The 27,630-nt window shown below is 37.3% G+C and overlaps 1 protein-coding gene across 3 annotated transcripts in view; it reads left to right on the forward strand.

Annotated features, from left to right (window-relative positions):
- The window catches only part of Kcnq5 (potassium voltage-gated channel subfamily Q member 5), a 613,681-nt gene that overhangs the window by 384,299 nt on the left and 201,752 nt on the right, over nucleotides 1-27,630 (forward strand). For all 3 annotated transcript variants that reach the window (XM_008856328.3, XM_017795162.2, XM_029557802.1), the window contains exon 2: nucleotides 7,819-7,909. In XM_008856328.3, coding sequence (XP_008854550.1) covers nucleotides 7,819-7,909 — 91 coding nt within the window. The remainder of the gene's footprint in view (nucleotides 1-7,818; nucleotides 7,910-27,630) is intronic.

The raw sequence follows: 27,630 nt of genomic DNA on the forward strand, positions 1-27,630 counted from the left end.
AACTTTAAGAGGTAGTTAGGTCAAACCTCTGCTTTTCTAAGAGTAGTCTGTAACATGCCTGAGTGAGCATAAAGTGATCTCTGGACACTGGAAGGGCTCAAAGAGAAGCTGTGAAAATGTGTTTTAGGGATGTTTTAAAGATGATCACCTTGGTGACCATGAGAGACTCAGTCTGAGAACCTTCTGGGCACATGAATTCCCTGAGCATAGGAGTAAGCTTCAGGCCAAGGTGTGTTTGTGTGTCTAAAAGGTCTAAGGGAAACCTCATGAACTGCTTATAAGTTCTCAGACCAAGTTCTATACCATTTATGTTAGCCAGAGCCATCTGCAGAAACACAGTAAGGAAGCAGAAAATACCCTCCTCAACATCTTCTGATTGTCTCTTTTTAAAAATAAACATTTTTACTAATTCATTGAGAATTTCACATATTGTATTTTGTCATATGCACCCAACTCTTCTCTTAATTCCTACCAGTTCCACCCCATGTTTCTACCAGCCCTCATTTCATGGTCTCCTTTTTTATTTTATAGATATATATTTTTAATTATTTTTATTTTGTGTGTATGAATGGATTGCTTGCATGTAGGTAGGTGTGACCGTGTCATGCAATACCTACAGAGGGCATCAGACACCTCTGGTACTGGAGTTAAGGATGGTTGTTAGCCACCATGTGGGTCCTGGGAATTGAACCCAGCTCTTCTGCAAAAGCAGTCAGTACTCTTAACTGCTGAGCCATCTCTCCAGCCCATCCTTTTTAAAAAAAAATTAATAACTCATCAACTCCAATTTGTGCTCTCCAAATACTCCTGGTTGTAGAGTCATCATCCACCGGAGGGTGGTCGACCTACCAGGAACCACACCTTTAAAGAAAACTGACTTTCCTTCCCCTAGAAACCTTGAACTGTCCATAGTTCCTCTGTTAGGAATGGAGGCTCATGAAAACCTTCATACTCTGTGCTAAAATGTTGACAGGCTTTATCTTGTGGAGGTCTTGTCCAGACAACCAGAGCTGCTGAGCTCATGAGTGCAGGGGTCCTGTCATCTCAAGAAGACTCTGTTTGTTCCAGTCCTCCCTACCTTTGGTTCTTAGTCTTTCCACCCTCTGATTGCCTCAATACCTCATTCAATATCTAACATTTCATTTTATAACTTCACAAAGTTCTAACTTCTTTGATTAGGACATATATTAATATGTAGGACTTAAGGTATGTAACCAGAATTATATGGTATTTTTAACCAAATACTCTACATCATTATGAAAGACAATAAAATGTGTTTAATTTTTGTTACTTTGCAATGGAAGCTGAGATGTGCCAAGAAGGACACTCCAGGTGCAAACTGCATATCTCTCATGCAAAAATTATACACCAAGGACATTTTACAAAGTCCTAAGCTTAGAAAGATAAATTTAGGATGCAAGAGAAAATCAATGACTTTCAACCTTATCCTCTGACAATGAGGTTTTGATTTATTAGCTGACTTTACCCCAGGCACATGCATGATGGTCTATGGGTCATCTAAGGTCACTAACACTAGCATGTAGGTGCCACTCATTGAAATCCCATGCACACACAAAGTCTTCCATCCAAAGCACTGAAGTACATACATCACCAAAGTAACACTTGAAACTTAGGAAGAGTCAGAGGCAGAAGTGGATTTCCTCTGTTAAGTTATTTCTAAAGAGTTTCTTTCTTAAAGGATTCAATACCTGCATCTCATTAGGGTGCTTTATTTTAACTGGATCCCATTCCGTGCAAGACATCCGAAATCTCCTCTTCACCAAAGCTTTCTCATTAGATATTCTTGACTTGCATGGGCAGTTATGCCCTGGAAATTGTATAGACCACAAAAATACTTAGAGAAGACTGCCTTGTAGGCAGAGATGTGTTCTTGTGTCAGTGTCAGGAAAGCCAACTTTATATCTGCTGAAGCTCAGTGAGATATTTATGCTAAATATCAGCTCCATGCCTCATTTCTGCCTTTCATAATTCCCAGCTGTTTGTGAATCGTTAGGCTTCTGTGTCTGGAGATGACAATAATGTAACTTGCTATGGTCCATTTGACCAAGTGTCTGTTAACATTTTCTGGGTGTTTTAGCTGCATGTCATTTTAGCTCTAGTTAAGTGGACCTAGGCTGGAAGCACAAACTTTGGAGGCTGGGCATCATTCATTCAGCAAAAACCCATGGTTTTCCCATGTCAACCTTCTGACTAAAGTAAACCCCAGATACTGATTCTTTGTTTCTATTTTATTGATTTCTGCTCTGATTTTTATTATTTCTCTTCATCTACTGGGTTTGAGTTTGGCTTGTTCTTGCTTTTCCAAATTCTTGAGTTGTACCATTAAGTCATTCATTTGTGCTTTTTCACAACATAATAAAACTTAAAATCAATAGCCAAAGAAGCTCTAAAAAGTACATGAACTCATGGAGATTAAAACAACATACTCCTGAATGATGAACTGGTCAAAGAAGAAATCAAGAAATAAAAGTACTCCTAAAAATAATTAAAATGTTGACACAACACAACAAAATAAAACCTCTAGAACATATTAAAAGCTGTCTCAGGGGAAACTTATAGCTCTAAATGCCTACATTTCAAAGAAACAGATGTTGATTCTTAACTAACTAAAGCTTATGGTCATTTTCTTGGCTAAACAGAGAATCCCTTAAACTGGTAATATTTACTTTTTCATGAATGTTCTTCTCATCTTAACAAAATTACTGCCTTCCAAAGAAATTCTGGATAAACTGTTTGGATCAAAGTGCATTTCATCTGAAACAGGCATAAATCCTTCAGATAAGATAAAGGCCGATAGCTGTTATGGAATAATTTTGAAGGGAAATCTCATGACAGTTTTAAGTTAAGGTGTTTATGACTACCAAACCGGGCCATCTTCCAGATCCCAGCCTTTCCTTTCTAACCCTTCAGCATAAGATTCTATTTTGTGTATAGTTATGTCATAGATATTTCAGCACTCTAAGGAAGCCCAGAGGCTATTTATCACAATGTTTTAAAATGCAGAAAATACAAAAGATGGATTTATGTTAAAATGTAATTATTGAAATATGAAACATTCTTAGGATATAACAAAGTATATTTTCATTTTTTGATTTATTTTCATATGTTTTTTTTTTGCCTCCGTGTATGTAATACACTTGTGTCATGCAATCCCCCCAGAGGTCAGAAGAAGGTGTGAGTTCCCTTAGAACTGGAGTTATAGATAGCTGTTAGCTGCCATGTGGGTGCTGAGAACTGAACCAGAGTCCTCTGCAAGAGCAGCCAGTGCTCTTAACCACTGAGCCATCTCTCTAGCCCCAAGGAATATACTTTTTAATTAATGAATTAAAACAACCCTTAACAGGGTCTACTAACTGCCATCACCTCAGAAGAATGAAGAAAAAAAATCACTGTTCAAGATGAAACAATTATGATTTTGTTTGTAATCTAAAATGGGATATTAAAGTATCTGTCATTTCTACGATCGTAAGTAACACTAATACCATCATTGTGAAAACTAAAGGCAGAACTTTTTTCCCATCCATGTTCACAATACCTTAAATTATACACAAGAACCCCTAGGAAACCTATGGAATTAGATGAAGACATCCTGAGTATGCCCATGACTCCTCATTGTTACTGCTCATACTTAACTTCTAGAGAACTGCAGAGGGTTAACAGTCAGCCATTATCATGCAGAAATATGAACATGACCTTCAGAAGCAATGATGTCAGCAGAGCCATACTCAGATCCCTGCAGTGCACGCTGTCACTGCCAATGAGACCAATGCCTAATCCTCACAGGGGGTCAATCTGTGTCAAATTTGGTGCTTTCTCAAGCTAGGAAGTCTGCTGCTGGCAATGTCACCAAAAGCGAGCTCACAGCAGAATATGGGCATTGCTCTCCACATTGTCATTCACCAAGAACAGAAAATGGCCCTCAAATATCCTTTATGTTTCTTTACCAGATCTTCTACCTTGTTTGCATCGCTCTCAGGGGAACATGTTTTAGACATTCACTTCCTTCTGGGAACATTATTTCCATATTCCAACCAGATTCTGGAAACTAAGATTTAGATTCAAGTTTCTAAAGCTGTTTTTTTTTTTTTTTTTTTATAAGCAACCCCTCTTCGTGACTTACTGTCCTTTTCCCTCCTAATGTGTTAAGAATGTCACCAATAACTATGCATGGAAGCCTTAGGCTTTCAAGCCCTTACATCTCTGCCCAATCCCCACTCCTCCCAGTCTGCCCCTGCTTTTCCGTCTTTTTTCCACTTGCTGCCGTGTTAGCATAAGGGTAAGGTTTCTAGAAAAACACATTACAGGTAGAGGCTACCATACAAGCCAGAAATATATATGAGGCAAAGGATTCATGGAAATAAAAGTCATGGACCTGCAGCAGAGGGTGAGGCTGAGGGCTGAGCTGGTTGTCTGAAGCCATACTTGGGAGTAGCCCTTATCACTAGAAACCCCAATGATGTCATTGGGAGCTGAGCTGGAAGTCTAGAGTCATGCTGAGGAGAGACGCTTGTCATCAGATATACTAATGACACCAGTGCTATGTCCTAAATCTTCAATGACTCCCTACTGTCTACTGAACTAAATACAGACCCTGCCCCACAGCTTCTCCTCTGGCTTGACGCCTTCTCATATTGTACTTCTTTCTGGAATGTTTCCCTAGGAAATTTTTGTTCAAGTCCAACCCTTCTTTTGCAGAACATCTCAAGTATCACCTTCCTGGGGAACTTCCTCCTTCCCCAGCTGAATAGAATCCCTTCTATCTTTCAGCCTCTGAAGCATTTTTCTGAGCACTTGTCTTCCTCTGCCTTTCTTTATGGCCCAACATGTACATCTTGTCCATCTCATTACACACGTAATTCCTAAAGTCAGAGACTGCTCAGTTTCTCTTTGAACTTCTGTAGTGTTTGGCACAATGTCTTTCATAATAGAGTACTCAGTACAATGCTTTCAACTGAGCTGAAATTATTCCTGTGCAAAAAAAAAAAAAAGTGCACTGGTAAGACTTGTAGGCCTCACTTTTCTCAAACATCACAGAATAAGTTATCTAGCTGGTGTTCTCTAAGACTAACTTATTGATCAATTAGTGAAATCTAAAGATATGCTTACACCTGACTTTGACCTACACAGCCCCATGGATTAGGGTATTCCTTCTTCCCAGCCATTCTCCTCAATAGCACCTTGCTGTGACTTGAATACTGTTCGGTCAGTGTCTTCTCCAGGAAGTCTTCTTTAACTTCAGGTTCAGCTTCATGGCTATATAATCCCTATGTTCTTGTGGAAACCCATATCTGAAGAGGTATCCTGGGACGGGAGAGATGGCACAGTGGTTAAGAGCAGTGACTGCTCATGCAGAGGACCTAGGTGGGTTCCCATGACCTACATGGCTGCTAACAGCCATCTATAACTCCAGTTCCAGGGTACATGACACCCTCTTCTGACCTACGTGGGCACGGCACAATACTGGTGCACTTAAATACCTGCAGGCAGTATACCATAGACATAAAATAAAAATAATAAATAAAATACTTAATAAAAAATAAAAGGGTATCCTACTGTGCTTAATGCTTTTATCTCTATCTTGAACTTTTAAATAATTTTAAAGATATAAGGCCTTATGTTCATTTTGCTTTGGAATCCACAAATTCAGCAGTCCATATTGCCTGATCTTTCCTCTCCTGTATGGTCTTATAACCTCTGTACTTTCCTGTCACTTCAGTCATTAGTAAGAGCTTTAATTCTGCTTACATCTGTTTACTTCTCTGGATGCTTCAACAGACTACAAAGCCTGTAAAGCAAAAAATAAATAAATAAGAACTTATTTATTTCTATATCCATGTGGCTCAGCCTACTACAACATACACAAATATCTGCCAACTAAATAAATAGATAAATGATGGGGGTAAGTAAGAAAGGAAAGATGAATTAATGGGTTTATTTGATTGTCCATAGCACTAGAACAGTAAGAAAGATGGAGGTCTTTGGCTTCTAGTCTTTATATGCTGACATACAGACTATTACTGAAAAATAAGTTAATTGTATTGGCCAGCTTTCCCAACTGTCTGACAGAATGCTTGACATAGATATTTAGAAGAAGGGAAGACTTATTTTGCTCACAGTTTTAGATGTTTTAGTTCACCATGGTAGGGAAGACATAGTATCTGTCAGTCAAGGATCAGTAAACTTATTCTCTAAGGGCAAGGTAGTAAATATACTTCAGTCTTGTGGGCCATTCTGACTGTTATAACTACTCAGTTCTATACTTGCAGCATGCACAGACAACAGGCCAATGAAAGGGCCAAATGACAATAAAACTTTATTTATTACAATAAGCATTAGGAGACAGATTTGTTGCTTAGGCCATATCAGTCAATTCCTAGTTAGATTATCAGGGTACTTCATTCAAGAAGGCCTTGAAGGCTTTTTACTGAGGCTACAAGGAGGTGGAGATGTTCTCTAATACCATTTGGAGAAACACATAAGCTGATACTTTAAATTTATGAATTTGACCATTTGTGAATGTCCTGGCCATAGGTAAAGGTAAAATTATGGCCTAGAGTGAGTAGCTCATGTGTTTTCTTCTGATGTCTTGCATTTCATTCAAATAACTTCAATTTTGAACTGAAGCTTCTCTTTTCTTAGACATTTTCCTTGGGAACACAAACCCTCCCTCCCACATACATAACACTATACACTCAGACATTCCACTGTGACCCTAGAAGTTCCATGTTTATAGAAACAAAAATGTCATTATAGTAATTGTTAGGAATACTTGCTCCTTACTTTTGATCTCTATCATTAAACTATAAGTAGAAAGAACTTAAGGCCATTTTCTTAGCAATTTGACTGAAAAAAACCAAGAGTACTCTGGTAGCAGGGAAAATCATTCCCATCTTTTTTGTTCTTATTAATATAAACAAGTTGCAAATGAAAATCCATGAGCGCTATTAGGGTGCAGAAATGGACCCCCAGCTTAGTAATAATAACAACATGGAACATGTGACACTTGGCCAAAGTTGACAAACAGAAGGTATTTTCACCTTCTGGAATGGGGAGCAGTTGGAAATGTCATTCCCAGATATGTGAGCAAGAATCACTCTCTAGGCTTTTCTTTAGGGCCTTCTTGGGAATAAAGTTGTGTTGGAAAGACACAGATTCTTATGTGTTAGCATTTAAACGTGACATGTGTAAGTCAAATTTACTGGTACACGTAATGGCTCTCTTTCAACTTACCAACCAATATTTTTCAAAACTACAGTATAGGGAATAAAGACATTTATTTGGGCTTGCCAACAGAGCTTACGATGATGAAAAGGGGTTACTTACAAAGATGTGGACACCCACGGGCTTTTTGACCTCCATCTTGGCTGAGCTTTCCAGATCCTGGGCCCGCCAGCACCCCAGCCCAAGATGGCGAAGCACCCACCTCCTCTCTGGCTTCATCGATGTCTAGCCTTAGACCCTCCCCCTCATGCAACTGAAGTTGACCGATTGGGTGGGAGAGGTGACTGTCTCCCTCCCTTTCTATGGAGTCTCTTAGGGTTCAGACATTCATCTGTTGTTGGTCCTTCAGAGAACACATCTATCCAACAGCATGCCATGAAGCAACATGTACTCCCCTTCATCAGAAAAGTTGCAAAAGAGCTTGATTTACATGGACTCTCATATTGAACTTTGATATTTTAAATGTTTAGTAATTATTTAACCCAGGCCTATTGAAGTGGGTCTGTGGTTTACTTGTTCTGTAATGGTTCTATAAAGTCCTTATCAAATTTCTTTTTTTTTTCTGTTGTTTTACAGTTTTCTCCTTGTGTTCGGTTGCTTGATTTTGTCAGTGTTTTCTACCATCCCTGAGCACACAAAACTGGCCTCAAGTTGCCTCTTAATTCTGGTAAGTGAACTATATATACAAGAATGTACAATAAAATTTATGTAATATAACAATGGGGTATGGCATTTATAGTATGCATTTTACCCTATGAATGGTCTATCTTGAAAAACGTGTTACTGGGAAATACAAGATTTTCAAAGATCATTTAAAAATTTGTCCACCAATTTACCATATAGTCAGTCACAAAAAATACATGTGGAGATATTCAGCATTGCTATTGCATAGCGATATCATATTCTATGGCACATCATAAATAGAAGGAAAAATCAAAAGCAGGTTTGATTATGTTTGTCTATGCTAATAAACAATTATAACAAGGGTCGGGATGCATGAGGTTTCTCATTATTACTGAAGGCTACATGTTAGAAAGCATTTTTCCAATAACTGAATTTAGCAGTAGCTAAGTATAACTGGCTAAGAGCTAGGTGAATATGGCACCTCATAAGAAAACAGAAGACCATTTCATGTTCTTTTCAACTAACAGACTGTATTAGGAGTTTTTCTGCTAATGCAGCTACCTGGTGAGAAATTCTGCAGTTTTCTCTGTTTCCATTATGCTGTCAATCCTCAACCACATAGAATTACCCAATTATTTTTAAAATGGAAAAAGACCCCAAGATATTTTAGTCTGAATTATTCTGAGCCTTTTAAGTTCTTATAGTTTCTGTTACATTGAAACCATAGCACTCTATGCTCAAATCACATCTAATTGAATGGTTGGTTCATTTATATCCATTTTGACCTGGTTCACTTAGTCCAAGATTATAAGACTTGGCAATCTTAGAACTGGGTGAATGAGATGGAACAACTCCGTTCTCTAACACCTAATGGAATAAAGAGGACTAAGAAAGACAGTTTAAGATGGTTTATGTGTACCAGCCAACAGAGTTTGGTCATTTCTAATACTCATTTAATATACAAAATATTTCATACCACAGAGGTGGAAAAGGAAAAATTCCAACTCATTAAATCTAAGAGGGGGCAGATGTTTTGCTGGCCTGTGCTTTCAGATGGCTAGCTTGTGTTCCATGTTGCCAAGACAGCACCAAGTCTTTCAGTCTAAAGTTGAGGAGGAATTATTTTTGAATTAGAAACACATCTATTCCAACTTGTCTCCATATACTTGTGTTCAGCAATATATTACTAATGTTATGACTACTTTTTCCAACCCAGTGTAGAGAAAGGACAGAGGAAGGAGCACTCAGGGGATATGTTCCATTTACAAAGTTTCTATTTGGGTAACAAGTAGACTTTTAGCTATGTCCAGCTCTCTGATTGCTACAAATGATTATGGTCCAAGGTCTACAGCTTAGATGACTTTAGGGCCACATAGAACCAGAAATTTTAGATTGAAAATGTAAATCTGACTTTCAGACTTTGGAATAGAAAAACTTGATCAACTACGTAACTGATGATCTATGTTTGGAATAGATCAGTTACTAAGAATTCCATGAAAGTTTTATGAATAATTAAGTCAAGAATCGAAAGTATTGGGTTACATTCTCTAAATTCCTGAAACATAAATTATATCTTCAGTAATCAATTTCTAAATAGGCAAAAGAAGCCTCTGCAGCCCATATGATATGACCTTTATAAGCCCCCAATTGATTGATCTTTACTTTTCAAACATGCTGTTTCATAAACAACTGATGATATTTAGTAACTAGAGCATATTTTAGTAAATAAAGATGTAGGCATTGTTAATCCCACTTTGGTTTTTTAAATTTAATTTATTTTATGAGTGTGTTTTGCCTGCATGTATATAAGTGTATTTGATGTGCAAAGTTAGAGGAGTTCAGAAGAAGGCATTGGATTCCCTGGAACCAGAGCTATAGAAGATTGTTAGCCACCAAGTATGTGCTAGAAATGGAACCTGGATCCTCTGCAGAAGTAGCCAGTGTTCTTAACCACTGAGCCATCTCCCCACACCCTAATTCCTTTTTAATGATACTAAAGATCAAAGTTGACGTGTCATTCATTCTAGGCAAGTACTCCACCATTGAGCTACACACCCAGCTCTAACTTTGTCAATTCTGAATGCTTTTGTACTTAACAGAAAAGAAAGAAATGCATTTGAGAATGAATTTTCGTTTTGAACATGAATTTCATGCTGGAGATAATTTCAGAATGGTGCTGCCATATGGCATTCAGTAGGCAAAGAATTACTTAATTTTCCTATTTATGTACTACAGTGCTGTGTTTGCAGGGTGTGAGTCTTAAAGCTAAAGTATATTCTAAACACCTGCCTAGAAATATGCAGACTATATTGCATGGCTAAGATTTACTGATGTTCCTCACCAATTCTGCCTCTTAAAACTGGATACTATTTTTCAAAAAAAATTAGAATATAATTATTGTAGTTTTTCTTTATTAGCAATGAACGAATTGGAAAAACACGCATGTTTTAATTCTTTTTTCACAATGAGTTACAGTATAGATCATAGGCATTCAATCAATCATAGACTATAGGGAAAATATGAAAACCTAATAACTTGGGAAATCTCTTATTATCTTTTAATGTGTTTGAAATAGTGAGCTGTTTATCATGTAAACATCTAACAAACAGAATTCAAGGAACTCAGTTCTGTCTGGCGGTGCTTAGCTGCTAACATAGACTATAGCTAAACATTTGCTATTGAAGAACTAATAGAAATGGCTATTGAAGCTGGGTGTGGTGGTGCACACCTTTAATCCCAGCACTTGGGAGTCAGAGGCAGGCAGATCTCTGTGAGTTCAAGGCCAGCCTGATCTACATAGTGAGTTCCAGGACAGCTGGGGCTACTACAGGGAGACCCTGTCTCAAAAAAGACCAAAAAAAAAAAAACCAAGAAAGAAAGAAATGGCTATTGAAATTGTCACAAAAGTTTACAATAAAATACTCCTTGATCAGACAGGGTCTAACTCAGTACCCTGACTGCCTGAGTCAATCTTCCTGTCTCAGACTCAGTAATGGGTTTTCTTTCATTTTTATTTCTGTTCAAGTAAAAGAGACCCACACAACTAGCACAGAGCACACTACTGGCAAACCTGGCTCATAAACAGACTTTCCAGGGTTGTCTCTGACACTGTTTTCTCTCTGATTGTTTCACTGAAAACACCAGTGTAATATAGTCAGACCATTGCTTTGTTATTGTCTTGCTCACTTCCTGTGGCCCCAAGAAGGTTTTCAGCTCTTCATCCCATGAGGTAAATAACAGTCTCCCATCACCCTTATCCAGAATTGTACTTCCCATAAACTTGCCTGAGTTACAAACAAAAATAATGCTTGCGCTAATTTTCCCATTTGTTCTTTTCATTTGGGTGAACTGGTATTTCATGCTGTATACCTGCTTCCTTGATTTCACTCCCCAGTAACTGGGATGCGTTGATGTAAGAATACATATAGGGTCTGTAGACAGGCACCGCTTACTCAAATTTTACTTCCCTCATTTTTTTTAGCTGTGTAGCTTGAATGATAGTTTTCTCCTTTGTTAAAAATAAATAAGGGAGATCTTAGCAGACAGCCTGAGAGGGTGGGTTCCAACCTCCATCTATGTAGTGGCTGTGATCTCAGTAGACTGCAAGAGAGTGCCTGTTTCTGGCCTCCCTCTATCGTATGGGTCTGAGAATGCAAGGTACTGCCTGAGAGTGCCAGGATCCTGTCTCCACCTGGTGGTGTTCTTCCCCTAACTGCACAATACCCAGCCCCCTAGCTGGGATTGCATGAGACCCCTCCAAAGGCCTTCAGGGCAGACCTGGCTTTGGTAGTATAAGACTGAGGTCTTAGCAGACAGTCTAAAAGGGTGGGTTGTGAACTCCATCTGTGAAGCCACTGTGATCTCAGCAGACCAACAGGAGTTCTAAATTGGCCCCCTTTAGGCAACCTCCCAAAATTTCCCCTGACTTCCCGCTAGCAGGGGTCCAAACCTTAGAAGGAAGCCTGAGTGTACCTGACTGGAACCTGGCTTGGGCTTCTGTGGGTGCTCCTCAGTAGCTGATCTGAAGCCATAAGCTCCCTCCAAAATAAAATCTGAGAGAACCTGAAACCTGGACCAACCAGCTTTACATAAACCTAAAAAAAAAAAAAAAAAAAGACCAAGGCACACCAATAATGCAAACAGAAGCATACTTCAGCTTAATTCTCATATCAGAACCAAAAACAACAAAAGAAATTCACATGCCAAAATCACAAGAAAAGAATGAGAAAATGGAAAGCCAAAACACTATGTCCCTACCAAACTCCACTAGTCCTGTAGAAGAGTTCTACAAAGAGAACCCCCTAGAGATACCCCAGGACACTGAATTTAAAAGAACAATCATAAACACAATCAAGGAATTCAACTAATTTAAAGAACACATGAACAAACAAATCAAAGACTAAAAGAAGATAGGGATAAACTTCTGAATGAATTCACAAAAGAGATAGAAACATGGAAGAAAACTCAGGCACAAATGAAGGAAAAATTCAATAAGCCAATTTGAAACAACAGGGCAAAGCCTCACCTCTAGAGTGAATGAAATGGAAAACAGAATATCAACTTTGGAGGATAAAGAAGAAGAACTGGACCACTCAAGCAAAGATTATGAAAAAATTTTAAAAACACAAGAATGGAATATGCAACACATATGGGACACCATGAAAAGACCAAATCTATGTATTATAGGCATAGAGGAAGGAGAAGAATTTCATGATAATGGTGTTGACCAGATCTTAAACAGGATTGTAGAAGAGAAATTCCTGAAATTAAGGAAAAACATCCCCATACAAATACAGGAAGCACATAAAACACCAAATACGATCAGAAAAGAAACTCCCCATGACATGTCATAGTAAAAACACTAAATGTACAGTACAAAGATAGAATACTGAAACAGCAAAAGAAAAACAAGTCGCATACAAAGGAAAGCCCATCAGAATTACAGCTGACTTACCAATGCAAACTATGAAAGACAGAGCGCCTGGACCAAGGTATTTCCAGTTCTAAATGGCAATGGATGTCAACACAGAATGCTTTACCCAGCAAAAATGCCTATTATAATTGAGGGGGGAAGTAAAATCCTCCAAGACATGAAAAGCCTGAAAGAATACAGGTCCACAAAACCAGCCATTCAAAGAATACTTGAAGCAATACAAAGAGAGGAGAAAGGAACAACTATACCGAGGGGCAACAAAAGAAAATAAAGGTAAAATTGAGGAAACACAAAATTAGAGAATACAAACAGCAATCAAAATGATGGCAAGAAATACACGCCTTTCAATAATAATCTTAAATATCAATGGCCTGAACACAGGCTAAGTGAATGGTTTAAGAAACAAAATCCATCTTTTTGCTATCTGCAAGAAACCCATCTCACTTTCAAGGACAGGCACCACCTTAAGATGAAAGGATGGAAAAGAATATTCCAAGCAAATGGAACTAAGAAACAATCAGGGGTTGCAATTCTAATATATGACAACATAGACTTCAAAGGAAAACTAGTCAAAAGAGATAAGGAGGGTCACTTCATTCTGATCAAAGGAACAGTTAACCAAGAAGACATTACAACCCTTAACATATATCCACCAAACACTGGTGCAGCATAACTCATAAAAACAACACCACAGGACTTTAAGACACAGATTAACCATAACTCAGTAATACTAGGGGACTTCAATACCCCAATGTCTCCATTAGAGAGGTCACCTGGATGAAGAATAAACAGAGAGACAACTGAATTAACTGATACCATACATCAAATGGACCTAACAGACATCTTTTGAATATTCCACCAAAGCACAAAAGAATACACTTTCTACTCAGCACCCCATGGAACTTTTTCAAAAATTGTGTATATACTGGGCCATAAAACAAACCTCAACAAATACAAAAAAAATTGAAATAATTAAATCCATTCTATAGGACTACAATACAATAAAGCTCAAAATCAATACTGGAAGAAGCCCTAGTCACTACATGAACTCATGGCAATTAAACAACACACTTCTAAACAATGAGTGGGTCAAAGAAATAAATAAAAGAGTTCCTGGAATTTAATGAAAAGGACAATACAATGCAACACAACCTCTGGGACACTATAAAAGTAGACCTAAGGGTGAAGTTTATAGCTATAAATGCCTACATTTAAAAGTATAAAGAGGCCAAATAAAGGACCTGAACTGCAACTCAAGGCACTGGAAAGGCAAGAACAAATGAAACCCAAACCCAGCAGAAGAGACGAAATAACAAAAATCAGAGCAGAAATTAATGAAATAGAAACAAAGAAAACAATAGAAAGAATCAATAAATCTAAGAGCTGGTTCTTTGGAAAGCTAAACAAGATAGATGGACCCCTTAGCCCAGTTAACCAAAAGAAAGAAAGAGCCAGTCCAAATCAACAAAATCAGAGACGAAAGGGGAAACATCAAAACGACACCCAAAAGATCCTTACCATTATAAGGAAATATTTTTTAAACCTATATTCTACTAAATTTGGAAATCTAAAATAAATGATGGATATCTAAAATCATGGGAACCACCAAAGTTAAGCCAAGAAGAGATCAACAATTTAAACAGACCCATAACATATAAGGAAATTGAAACAGTAATACAAAGCCTCCGATCTAAGAAAAGCCCAGGTCCAGATGGATTACTGCAGAATTCTACCAGACATTTAAAGAAGGCCTCCAAACAATACTACTTAAATTATTCAAAACCATAGAAACAGAGGAAGAACTCTCAAATTTGTTCTATGAAGCCAGCATCACTCTAATACCCAAACCAGGTAAAGACACAACCAAAAAAGAAAGCTATAGACCCATATCCTTAATGAACCTAGATGCAAAAATTCTCAACAAAATAGTTGCAAACCGCATACAGATGTACATCAAAAAGATCGTTCACTATGATCAAGTAGGCTTCCTTCTAGAGATGCAGGCATGGTTCAATATACACAAGTCAATGAACATCATTAATCATAAATGGACTCAAAGACAAAACACATTGTCATCTCAATAGATGCAGAATAGGCTTTTGACAAAATTCAACATGTATTTATGTTCAAATTCCTAGAGGGAACTGGACTGGAGGGAACATACCTCAACATAATTAAAGCCATACAACAAACCCACAGCCAACATCATTCTAAATGGAGAAAAACTGGAAGCATTCCCATTAAAATCATGAACCAGGCAAGGTTGTCCACTATCTCCACTCCTTTTCAACATTGTGCTTGAAACGCTTGCTAGAGCAGTAAGACAGGAGGAGAAAATTAAAGGAGTACTAATTGTAAAAGATGAGATCAAACAATCACTTTTTGCAGATGAGATCCCAAAGAGATCCCAAAGTTCCACCAGAAAACTCCTAGAACTGATTAACACTTTTAGTATAGTGGCTGGTTATAGAATCAATCTACAAAAATCAGTAGCTTTTCTATATACTAATAACAAGCAATTGGAGAAAGAATACAGGGAAATGCTCACATTTACAATTGCTGCAAAAATAAATAAAATAAAATATCTTGGAATAAATCTGACCAAAGCCACGGAAGATCTCTATAATGAAAATTTTAAATTTGTTAAAGAGATTGAGGAAGACACCAGGAGATGGAAGGACCTCCCATGGTCATGGATTGGAAGAATTAATATTGTGAAAATGACCATCCTACCAAAAGCAATATATAGATTCAGTGCAATCCCAATCAAAATCCCCATGACATACTTCACAGAATTAGAAAAAAAAATCCTTAAATTTGTATGGAAGTACAAAAGACCCTGGATAGCTAAAGAATCCCGGAGCACAAAGAGCAATGCTGGGGGCATTACTATACCAGATCTCAAAGTATACTACAGAGCTATAGTCTTATAAACAGCATGGTACTGGCACAAAATAGACATATAGGTCAATGGAACATCTTTGAGGAGCCAAACACGAGTATACCCAAAGATGCCAAGAACACACAATGGAGGAAAGACAGCATCTTCAACAAATGGTGCTGGCAAAACTGGATCTCCACCTGTAGAAGAATGAAACTAGACCATGATCTTTCACCTTGCACAAAATTCAACTCCAAATGGATCAAAGCCTTCAATGTGAAACAGGAAACCCTGAAACTATTAGAAGAAAATATTGGCAGTAACTTACAAGATATAGGTGTAGGAAAGGATTTTCTGAATAGGACAGTAGTTGCTCAGGAATTAAGGTCAGCAATCAAGAAGTGGGACCACATTAAACTAAAAAACTTCTGTACAGCGAAGAAACAATCAAAAAAGTAAAGAGAAAACCCATAGAATGGGAAAAAGTCTTCACCAGTGACACATCTAACAGAGGTTTAACATCCAGAATATATAAAGAACTAAAAAAACAGAGAATTGAGAAACCAAATGACCCCATTAAAAGATGGGCTAAAGATCTAAAAGAGAGTTCCCAAAGGAAGAAATAAAGATGGCTAAGAAACATCTCAAAAAGTGTTCAGCATCGGTAGTAATTAGAGAAATGCAAATTAAAACCACCTTAAGATAGCACCTTATGCCAATCAGACTGGCTAGGATCAAGAGAACAAATGATACCAAACGCTGGCAAGGATGTGGAGAAAGAGAATGCTCATTCACTGCTGGTGGGATTGCAAACTCGGGCAAACTCTATGGAAAACAGTGTGGAGAACTCAAAAAACTAAAAATGAACCTACCGTATGATCCAGCTATACTACTCCTTGACATATACCCAAAGGACTCATCCTTTTATAGAGACACTTGTACAACCATGTTTGTTGCTGCTCTTTTCAGAATAGCTAAGAGATGGAAGCAACCTAAGTTTCCTTCAACTGATGAGTGGTTAACAAAAATGTGGTGTATTTACACAATGGAGTTCTATTCAGCATAACAAAAGAAGATCCCTTGAAATTTGCAAGCAAATGGATGGATCTAGAAATTGTTATACTAAATGAAGTAACACAGACTCAGAAAAACAAACAACCTATGTTCTCCATCATACGGGGATCCTAGCACCAAATCCTTTTAATTTCCATGTCCTTTTATTAAAATGATACTGTACACAGTCTCTTCTGTATGAAATAACTATCATCATCACAACTTCATCAGTGCCTGATTGCTAAACGTCATCATAGTTGGGCTTGTTGTCGGTTGTGCTCCTTCATTAAAGAAGTGCCAAGCAGGGTCGTTGGACCCTCACCAGAGTATCCAGCCACTCTCCCCAGCCAACGGAATGTAATTTGACCCTATTCACACATGGCCTCTTGGATTTGGGGAGGTCTAAAGTATACAATCTGGGGAAGGCTAGGAAGAGAAGGCATGACACATGCTGGGTAAAGGTTTTCCAGTGTGCAAACCCTCAGGTCATACATACACCTCAGCAACCCCTCAGTTATCTTGGTAAGTAAGCTCAATAAATTCATTGGTTCCCCAGTAAAACTTTTATCAAACATTGGCTTGACACTAGAACCTTAAAAATGAATAGCATTGCTTAGTATACCCAGGAAAAGAATTCTCCCAACAGGTGGAAAATTTTATTTGTTATTGTTATTATGTCTCATAATTATTTAAAAAAAGAAAATGTGAATGTAAAAGATGTTAAACATATATGGGAATGGAAATATTTTCCAAAATAGTCAGAAAAAAATGAAAAAGCCTAAGCCAGTGATGAAGGTCTGTGTAAGTTTTTTATGATACATAAAGGATGAGACAAAAATAATATATGCATGATCTTAAAATTTCTAAGGTTATAGTTTGGTCAACTAGTTTAAGGAACAAAATATGGATCTAGTCAAGGTTTATCTGAGAACATTTAGTTTTTTACCCAAGCTTTATCTACGTAGCACATGGTAATTAAAAGTACCAGGTGGATCTAACCTTATTGGATGTTTAACAGCCATACTTTAAGGCTTATATTAATTTGATCAGAGGGACTTAAAAGACAGTGTTTTTCCCCTTGCCCGCAAATGTCTACTAAGTTCCAGGGCACTATAGAACATCTCTCAAAATGTCCTGTAACTGTGGTGAGTCACCTGTTCTCTTGTTCAGGGAAGATATGGAGACCGGCCAGATGGACTTGAACCAGTGTCCAGTCTAAGAGGAGGGTCAACTCAGAGAAAACATGTCTTCTATGCTTCCAAATGAAGCCAGCCATGGTTGAGCAGGACCTTTGACTTATTTTCACATAGATGGAACTGGTAAAAAAAAAAAAAAAAAAAAAGGATCCAGGGTCTCCTCCCAAGCCCATGTGACCCCTGAAGAACATGTCCTCAAACCACCTTAATTGCAAATATAAATTGGGTCAACTGTGTGGTCTTAAACACCAAGAAGAAAAGTATAACCAATGAGTAAATTGATCAGTATATTTCTTTAAGAGTTCAAGGTATTAAACTTCTCAGACATTAGGCTTAAATCCATATAAAAAGTTATTTAGGCAGTTATTTCTCATTGATGATTTTGGTCTGAATCGGAAAGTGCCGCTCAGATGTAAGACTTCAAATCTTGGTCTACAGTACTGTAGTGCCCACCTATAGCTAAGGGAGACAACCTACTATTATTCTAAAATGATGGCCAGATTTGTTTTCTCCCCCCATCTAGAATCCTTTGAAAGGAAATTGACACTGATTCTAACTACTCCAACAGCTATGAAAAATCCCTGAAAGCAAATCCTGAATCCATCACTCTAGAGTCCCACCTTGGAAAACAAAAGAAAAATGAGGAGGAACCCAATAGAGGAATGCTTTTGGAAGCCCTTGTCAAGAAATTCCAGTGGACTCTCATAAGAACATTTGAAAATTGCCCTGTTCTGACTTTTTTCTAGGTCCCTGTCTGGAACTTGTAATGCTAATTACTCTTGTCTTTACATCTCCTATTCACAATTCAAGGACTTTCTTTTCCCACTACAGATAAGAGCTATGCAGTTTGGGAGTCTTTTAGATAGACCCACTGAAGGGATACCCTAATTGCCTCACCCTGAGTCCCTGTTCAGCTTGGAAGAAGCCAGAGTGATCTGTGTCCCAACTCCCTGTCCTCAACCTGGGTAACCTCTTCAGAGTATGATGTGATAAGAATAGGGATAGGAATTGGCTAGGCTGTTAGTTTATGTAAAAAGACTCCAAAGAAAAGTAGCCAGCTTCTTGGCTAAAAGTCAAATGTCCTTGGCCTCTTAGCAACATACTCCGTTCTAAAGGCCAAAAATGTCAAAAGTATTTGGGAGTTCTTATCTAATCCTTCAAAGATTTTAGGGTTACCTCTTCAGAGGGGGTTATGTTAGAGTAGCAAAGTGTCCCATAAAAAAATGAAGAAAGAGTACATGAAGTTATCAGAAAAAAAAAGTGATGGAGAGATATGGGAGGAGTTGGAGGGGAGGGAGTGGGCATGGATTTGATCAAAACACCTTATATGCTTATATCCCTGTATGAAATGCTCAATAAATTATTTTTTTAAAAAAAGGAAGATTCAGGGAAAATGGAAGAATAGGAAGCACCAGGAATCTGCCACACCCCTTGACAACAATTGCATCAGTAGAATTTGCTGTGGATAATTTAGAAATGTGGGATCCATTGAATGCTTACAAACTATTTTTAATTGGAAATTTTTCATTGAATTTTTGTATATTTCATACAGATCACCTTAATCTTAATGATCTTTATACCCCATTTCCCATTGGCACCCTCCCATAACCCTCCCCCCGAAATTCATACATTATGGCATTTGTGTTAAGTCCTATTGTGTCTAATTAGAGGTCCCTCAGTGCAAGTTCATCCACTAGGGTTGTCTAGTTAATCTATTTATAGCTCCTCCCTTTAAGAAGATCAGCTCTTCCTCATCCAGCAGTAATCAGCTGCCAATAATTATTGGACTAAGATTTGGGGCTTGTTGCCCATTTCCACGGTTCCTTGCTGGAGTTTTATCTGCTTGAGTTTGCATGGGTCTTGTGCATGCTGTCACCTTTGCTCTAGATCATATGAGTAGGGTCCCAGGAGCTTGTAGGAATGTATTTCTATATGGTCCTGCACCTCCTTCTTGGCTCTTACAATCTTTCTGCCCTGTCTTCTGCAACGGTTCCTGAGCCCAGGGTGGGTGATGTTTAATATAGGAGTCCTGTCCAAGGGCCCACACTCTGGAGAGTTACTCTCTATTCTTTGGCCGTTTGTGACCTTTTGTGTTCCGGGCACTCTGTTGCATGAGGGAGCTTCATTGATGAGAACTGAGAGATGTTTTAGTGTCCTCTTTACCCCTTGTTCTATGTTCCATGAGTCTTAGGTGTAGAGGTTGCATTATAGATGTGTCACTTAGACTTGGGCAATTCACAGGCAGTGTCTGTGTGTGACCAGTTATGAAACTCTCTAATACTCTGTCTGTTGCAAAAGAAGCTTCTTTGATTAGTGGTGATGAGGATATTTGTCTGTAAATATAAGAATCCATATTTTGCACATAGTAAGAAATTACATTTGTCTAGGGATATAAGAGCCTTGGGTTTTCTCTAAGATCAGTGACCTCTCCAATTATATGTATTTGACTAGGCTGACAGTACCACACATGAGTTTCCTCCCACTGAGTGGCTTAGGTCCACTAAGGTAGCTGCTGATTACCCCCCAGATAAAAGTGCCTACTGCACCAACATCATTTGCTGTGTTGGTCATTGATGTAGTTTTTAGGCCTTGAAGCTGGGGTTGGACTGTCAATTGATGTTTTTTCCTTAGGAGCTTGCATACAAATTCTAAGGGAAGTTTCAGACAATTAGCTGTACCTAGTTTCAATTTCAGTCCTTAGTATGGTAACAGCTACTCATTCCCTAACCCCAACCAATTGTAGACAGCTATATCTGCCTTCCAGAGTGACCTGTACCCTGGCACCTGTTTACAGGAGCCAGATTGGGCAAGAATGATCCTATCCAAAGATCAGACATTTGGCTCTTATTGCTGGCTACTACTTCTGATTACAGTTCAGACAAAAATAATACTTGCTTGTTATTGCAGTTCCTATCATTGCAATCTCCTCCTCCAACTGAGATGACTTCAAAGTAACATAAAGGACTTTTTTATCTTAACTATTTTTCATTTTTTCCTTTTTTGTGAAGAACAGTCTTTAAAGATGTAACACTGTGACATCAACAACTGGAAGAAGAGATGAAATTGCAAAGGAACAGAGCTTTGTGTATTTTAAAGTTATGTTGGTATAAATTCAAGTTAGTGATCAAATTTTAACATGTTCAAATAACCCAATTCTTAGGTCAATCACAAATAAAATAGCTATAGGAAATACACAAGAGGAAATGCAAAATGAATTTAAACATTTCACTATAAAATTATTGAAACACTAAGGGAGACTGTGAGGTAGAAAATGAGGGACAAAAAGTATATACAAAACAAAAAGCAAATGTAAGAAATACATATATTTTCTTATCATTAATTTCTTTGAATACAAATGGGTAAAAGTTTTTTGTTAAAATACAAAGATTTGTAAAATAAAGTTTTAAAAATTTACCGACTATAAGAGACTCAAGACAAATACTTCAATAGTAAAAGATTAGAAAAGATACTGAATGCAAATCATAACCAAAAGAACACGGAGGTAGATGTATTCAACAGAAGAGACCAAGTAGGCTCTAAAGTAAAAAAGGGCTTATCAAAAATAGAAATAAAAAAACTTTTAAGAGTGAAGGGCAGCATATCAGTGTGCAAAGTTTCATTATATAAAAGGATCAATGCAAAAGAAAAAGGATCTATAGCAATTTAAACATGTACCTAATAATTGACTACAAAATACATGAAGGGAAAACTGGTAGAACTGAAGGGAGAAATACGTCATTCTATAAGAACAATTGGAAGATATAAAGATGCCACTCTCGGTCATGGAGAGAGTAAGTAACGGCAAGAGGAGTAAGAAAGGATAGTCAGCAAAAATAAACCAACTGGATCTAACAGACATGCCCAGAGCACTCTAACCAAGAACAAGCTCATGCATTTTTCTCAAGTGCTTATGGGACAATTTCTAGGACATACACATAGTAATTTACACATTAAATCTCAGTAGATTTTAAAAGGCAGGTATTAGAAAAAGTATAAGTGACTGTGAAATGCCCAGCACTAAGAAATATATCTACAGTGTAACATTTATACCTAAGACAGGCAGCATTGCAGAGGCGGCAGAAAGAATGTAAGAGCCAGAGGAATAAGAGAACTGATGTTAATTAATCCATTGGCTACACTAATGAAATCTTCAAAATATGGTAATCTAACAAGATCTGCATAAAGACAACCCAGTTGAATGCCAAGGTGGATTGAGGAAATTTCACAGGTCCCACCTCAAAATGGAGAGCTAAAGGTAATCAATGAATGCTTAAGAGAGGGAGAATCAGTTTTCTCCAGAGACTGACTCCCTGAAAGGTTGTTTATTCACAAATAGCACTAAACACAGTTGCACAGGAGCACTACTAAATGAATTCAATGCATTATATGTATGTATGTATTTATAAATGTATGATTGTATATGTAACAATAATAGTCAAAGAAGAGGATAAGAAATTGAGAGGGAGTGGGGGGATATTGGAAGAGTTGGAGAGGGAGTTGGTGGGATAGAAATATTGCAAACATTATGCTCCTATATGAAATTCACAAATAAGATAAAATAAAATAAAATATAATAATAAAAAAGTATCTTCTTATTCTACAATGGGATGAAGTTCAAAAATCAATACCAGAAGCAACACTGAAATGTTCTCCAATCTGTGAAAAATAAATAATATACTCCTAAACAACCAATGGATCAAAGAAGAAATCATGAGAAAAACCATTAAATTCCTAAAGATGAATGAAAACAAAACAGGACCTATCAAAACTCATGGGGTGGCCGGGCTACAGAGATGACTCAGAGAAAGAGCACTTGCTGTTCTTCCAGAGGTCTCAGGTTCAAATCCCTGCACCTACATGGTGACTCCCTCTGTCACCATCTTCTGGCTTTTGTAGGTACTACACACATACTAAATAACATACCACTCATCAAATTACTTGCACATTTTTTTTAAATTCATTAAACTCTGTCTCAAAAATAACAAAGGAATAAGAGGAGGAAGAGAAGAGAATTCCTGATTTCAACACTGACAGCAAAGCAATAGTAATCAAAATAATGTGGCACTAGCATAAGGAAAACATATATCAATAGAGAAGGACCTAGTCCAGAAACAATCCTTTGTATAATAACTTTAACAAGGATAGCAAGACCATTCAATAGGAAAAAGATGGGGTTTTCAAATTATGGGTCTAAAAATCCACATACGGGAGAATGATGTTAAACCCTTACTAATACCATAAATTATTGTTAACCCAAGAATGAATGAAAACCCCAATTGTAACACCCCAAACTAAAATTTTTAGAAGGAAACAAGGCAGAAGCTTCTCATCATTGTCTTTTTGCCAATTTTTTCTTGTTACCCAAAGCAAAGGTAACAAAAAATTAGACAAATGGTTTTGTCCAACAGACATCAACAGAGCAAAAAAGCAATTCATCAAAAAGGAGAAAAATATCTGAAAATCATAAATATGGTAGGGGTTAATATCTAGAATATATAGAAAATTCCTAAAACCCAACAGCAAAACAAACTTATTTTAAAATTACTGAATAACTTGAATAGATATTTCTCCAAATAATATATACAATTGACCAATAAGCATATGAGAAAGTGCTAGATCTCATTATTCACCAGGGAGGAGAAAATTGAAACGTTCTGTCTTGCTGGAAATAACCCAGAACAACTTAAAGGGAAGAATGATTGTTTTGGCTCCTTGTTTCAGACATTTCTGTTCACAACTGCCTTGCTCTACTGCTATGGGCCTTTGGTGAGGCAGAACTTTAAGGCAGCAAGAGTGTGTGTTTCAAATCTGCTTACCTCATGATGGTGAGGAAACAGACAAGAGGAGCCAGGAACTAGCTATCTTTCGAAGGAATGGCCTAGTGATTCACATCAACCAACCTGACATCACCCTATACTTTCTGCCCTTTCCCAATAATTCTAGCATTTTAGGAATTTGTCAAAGGATTGATACTCTGATTAAATCAGTCACTGGGATCCAATCGTTGCCCAAAAAAGACCACTGACTGATAACCAAGCACATGACACATGAGCCTTTTGGACTATATCCAAAATAGTTGGCAACTATCAGAATAGAAAATAGAGAATGCTGTCAAAGATAGGGAAGGATTGGAATGCCAGTGCACTGCTTATAGAAATATAAAATAGTACATCCACTATAGGAAACAATATAGTAGTTCCTCAGAAAAATAAAAACGGAGCTAGTTACATACATCAAACACTCTTCTGGGTGAAAGCATCCTTTACAGTGGCTAAAACATGGAAGCAAAATAATACTTATTGGCAGATGTCTACAAACACATGTAGTATACACAACAAAATACTAAGCAGCCTTAAAAAATGAAGGAAATTCTGATGTGTTACAACATGGAAAAAACATGAAACATTTTGCTGAATTGAATAAGCTTGTCACAAAAAGAGAGCTACTGAATGAGTCCACTTACGTGAGATACTTAGCATAGTCAAAGATCATAGAGGTACATTAAATTGACAGTTTCCAGTAGCTGAGAAAAGGTGGAAAGAACAGTTACTGTTTGGAATATAGCCCTTCTGTTTTATTGAATGAAAGACTTATAAATGCTGCAATTATCACACATTATCATGAATGTTTTAAAGCACCTGAACTGTACATTAAGATGGTTAAGGGGTAAATTTTATGCTCTGTGTGGGTGTTTAGTTTCTTTGGCTGTTTGATAGTGTCTCGCTATATAGCCAAAGGCTGGCCTGGAGCTTGCTATGTTGGTCAAATTTTTCTCACAGTTTCTGACCTATTGCTCTGTCTCCTGAATGATGGGATTACAGGCTTGAGCCACTGTGCCTGGCATTATTATGTGTGGTTTTTCAGACTAAAAAAAATGAAATGAAATTTAAAATTCAAAGCAAAAGCTGATATTTCATTGTGTTGTTTTAAAGCTTAGACAAGGGGAAATACTTAGAGCTGTACCCAGCACAGAAAATTCTTGGAAAGCTGGCAAATATAATCAGTGGCTCTTTCATATATAATGAGGACTTAACAGGAATACAAGTACAGGTAAACTTTGGAATTCTTTTTTAACGCTGAAGTTTAGAAAAAAATTATAATTTATATATTGGAAAACAAGTATATTTAAGAGCTTCCTTACCACAATCCCCTGTTAATTATGGCAGTTTTATATACAAACACATTCATCTAAAAGTGATTCATTGGTGCCTGGAGAGATGGCTCAGCAGTTAAGAGCACTGACTGCTTTGTCAGAGGACCTGGATTTAGTTCCCAGCACCCACATGGTGGGCAACAACTGTCTGTAACTCCGGTTCCAGAATAATACAGCATCCTCTTCTGACCTCTAAAGGCACTGTATGATACTGGTGTACTTACACACATGCAGCAATACAATCATACACATAAAATAAAGAATAAATTAAATAATAAAAAGTGATTCATTGGTATACATTCAGTGTGTGGTCCGACTGCAATGTCCACCAATTTCTAATGACCAATGAATCAGGTTTTTTACTGCAGTTTTTTGTTTACTCTGTCAAACAACAATACTCATAGCTTTGTAAATCCTTCCTTCCATGTCTGCATCTCTAGAGGAGTTCATTGTGCAGGGACAACTCTGGAAAAGATGGAGTTGCTTGCTTGTCCTCTTATCCTTCCACACCATGTATGTAGCATGTGTCTAAATTTCAAGGCCAATTAAGCATGATGTTAATTACTTAAATTTTGAAAATTCACCATACATAAAAAGGAGTTCTGGCATTTGAGTGCCATTCTTTTTGCTTTTTAATTTATTTTTAAGAAGGAAAAGAAAACTATCTTACAATAAAATATCCCCCCGATTTTACCAAATGGTTAATAAATTGTGTGTAAGATTTATTAGGTGAAGAAATTGTGTGTAAGATTTATATTACATGTAAAATAGAGTCAGGATTCCAACCCAGATGTTGTAAACTAAAAGCCTGACAAAATGCCTCTTGTCTTCAGATTATCTGTCCAGCTGCTTCTCATCTTCTTCTTTCAAGGCTAACAAATGCATGTGGACCAGTGGAGCACTAATGTCTAAGGCTTCTTCAAATGTTAAGTGATACTTAGAACACTTTTGCCTAGAGTAAGTGAATTTTTTCATAAGGAGATCCACTTACAACATTGCCACAAAGGCCTCTATCAGTTTATGCCACTACACATTCTTTGTATCAAGAATTTTTAAAAACTATTTTTTAATCAATAATCCAATCCATGGGATAATCAAGGGTAAATTTTCATCTGCTAGTCTCAGCTCGTTCTGTTCAGGTGGGTGTTAGGCTGGTGAAGTGAAATTTTCCATTCCAGATGAGACTGCTATAGAAAGCTTTGTTTTGGTTTGTTTTGATTTCATCAGCCTGAGGTTGTATATTTTAGCATTTCATGTCCCATCTCCTTGAGAACAATCCTATTTGACATCTACTCATAGTGCATTTCTTCACTATCGGATTTCTTGCCTTCCAAGTTGATTTTAAAGTATTTTTAGGCCTGTAAATGATTTTTTCATCACATTTAAAATAGACATCCTCTTTAGTTTAATGAACATGACAAATATTATTTGCAAAATTTTAATTGAAGGTGGTCATTTCTAGAATCATTCACATTGCATAAGCAGTTAAAGGAATGCTAGTTTCAGTAAGATAAAAGAACATCTCAGTGTTTGTTCATCTAATCTCATGGTATTTTGTAGCCTCCAGACCCCAAATGCTCTGTGACAACCATCTGGATGGATACTAACACAAATGTCCAGTGTCCATTTGAGTCTGGTCAAGTGTCCGGCTCTCTCAAACATCTGGATGCCTGACACCCTCTAGATAGAACCTGGGTCCATGGGTTGCTTACACTTCATGTAGCAAAGCAGATATGGGTTCACTGTTTTCTTCCATAGTAAATCAGTTTCAAAAATTTGTAAAATCCAATTTTAGAACATCTAATTATCTTAAAGCTTATATTTAAAGAAAATCTTCAATGAATCCCCTTTAGCAAAAGAATTTCCTTGAAAAGTTGATAACTACATAATTAATCTGTGTTGGCTGTGTTTTTTTACTGTCTCTCTCTGTGTATGTGTGTGTGGTGTGTGTTTTAATTGCTATGTGACTATCCACCATATCACACAGTATTGATGAACTAGAGATGCTATTGCCGTTTTCCACCTGCCGGTACTGGTAAACAGCCACAAATGCATTTGCCAGTCTTTGCAAAGCAGAAAGGTTTGCACATGAAGTATATAATTCATGTAGAATGAGATTACATTATTCTTTACATTTAAATTTATGGTGCTAAATGTTGTAACAGAAGATAACAGAGTATAAAGATAAGAATCCATTGAGGGTGTTAAATCATGTGATTGTAACAGAAATGAGGCTATGAGAGGCTAAGCCACAGCGTATGTGGAATGAGTGATGCCTTTTAGGCTCCTCACATCCCTGTAATTTATTGCAGAAAGCTCTCAAAATATCCCAATGAGCATTGAAAATTGCAATTATTTTCCTAAGCTTTCCTTTCATCGAGGAAACTGAAAGTAAGCTTTAAAATGATTCATGGAGACTAACGACCCTCTTCAATCTGCTGATGACTGAAAAGAAAAGGCAGGAGTAGTTAAACACCTACACTAGATCATCACTGGAGGATAATAATATAGTAAGTTTCCCTGTGAAAGGCATTTCAGATACTAGAGG

This window comes from Nannospalax galili, unplaced genomic scaffold (genome assembly GCF_000622305.1).
Source record: "Nannospalax galili isolate Female #2095 unplaced genomic scaffold, S.galili_v1.0 scaffold206, whole genome shotgun sequence".
Taxonomy (NCBI): Eukaryota; Metazoa; Chordata; class Mammalia; order Rodentia; family Spalacidae; genus Nannospalax; species Nannospalax galili.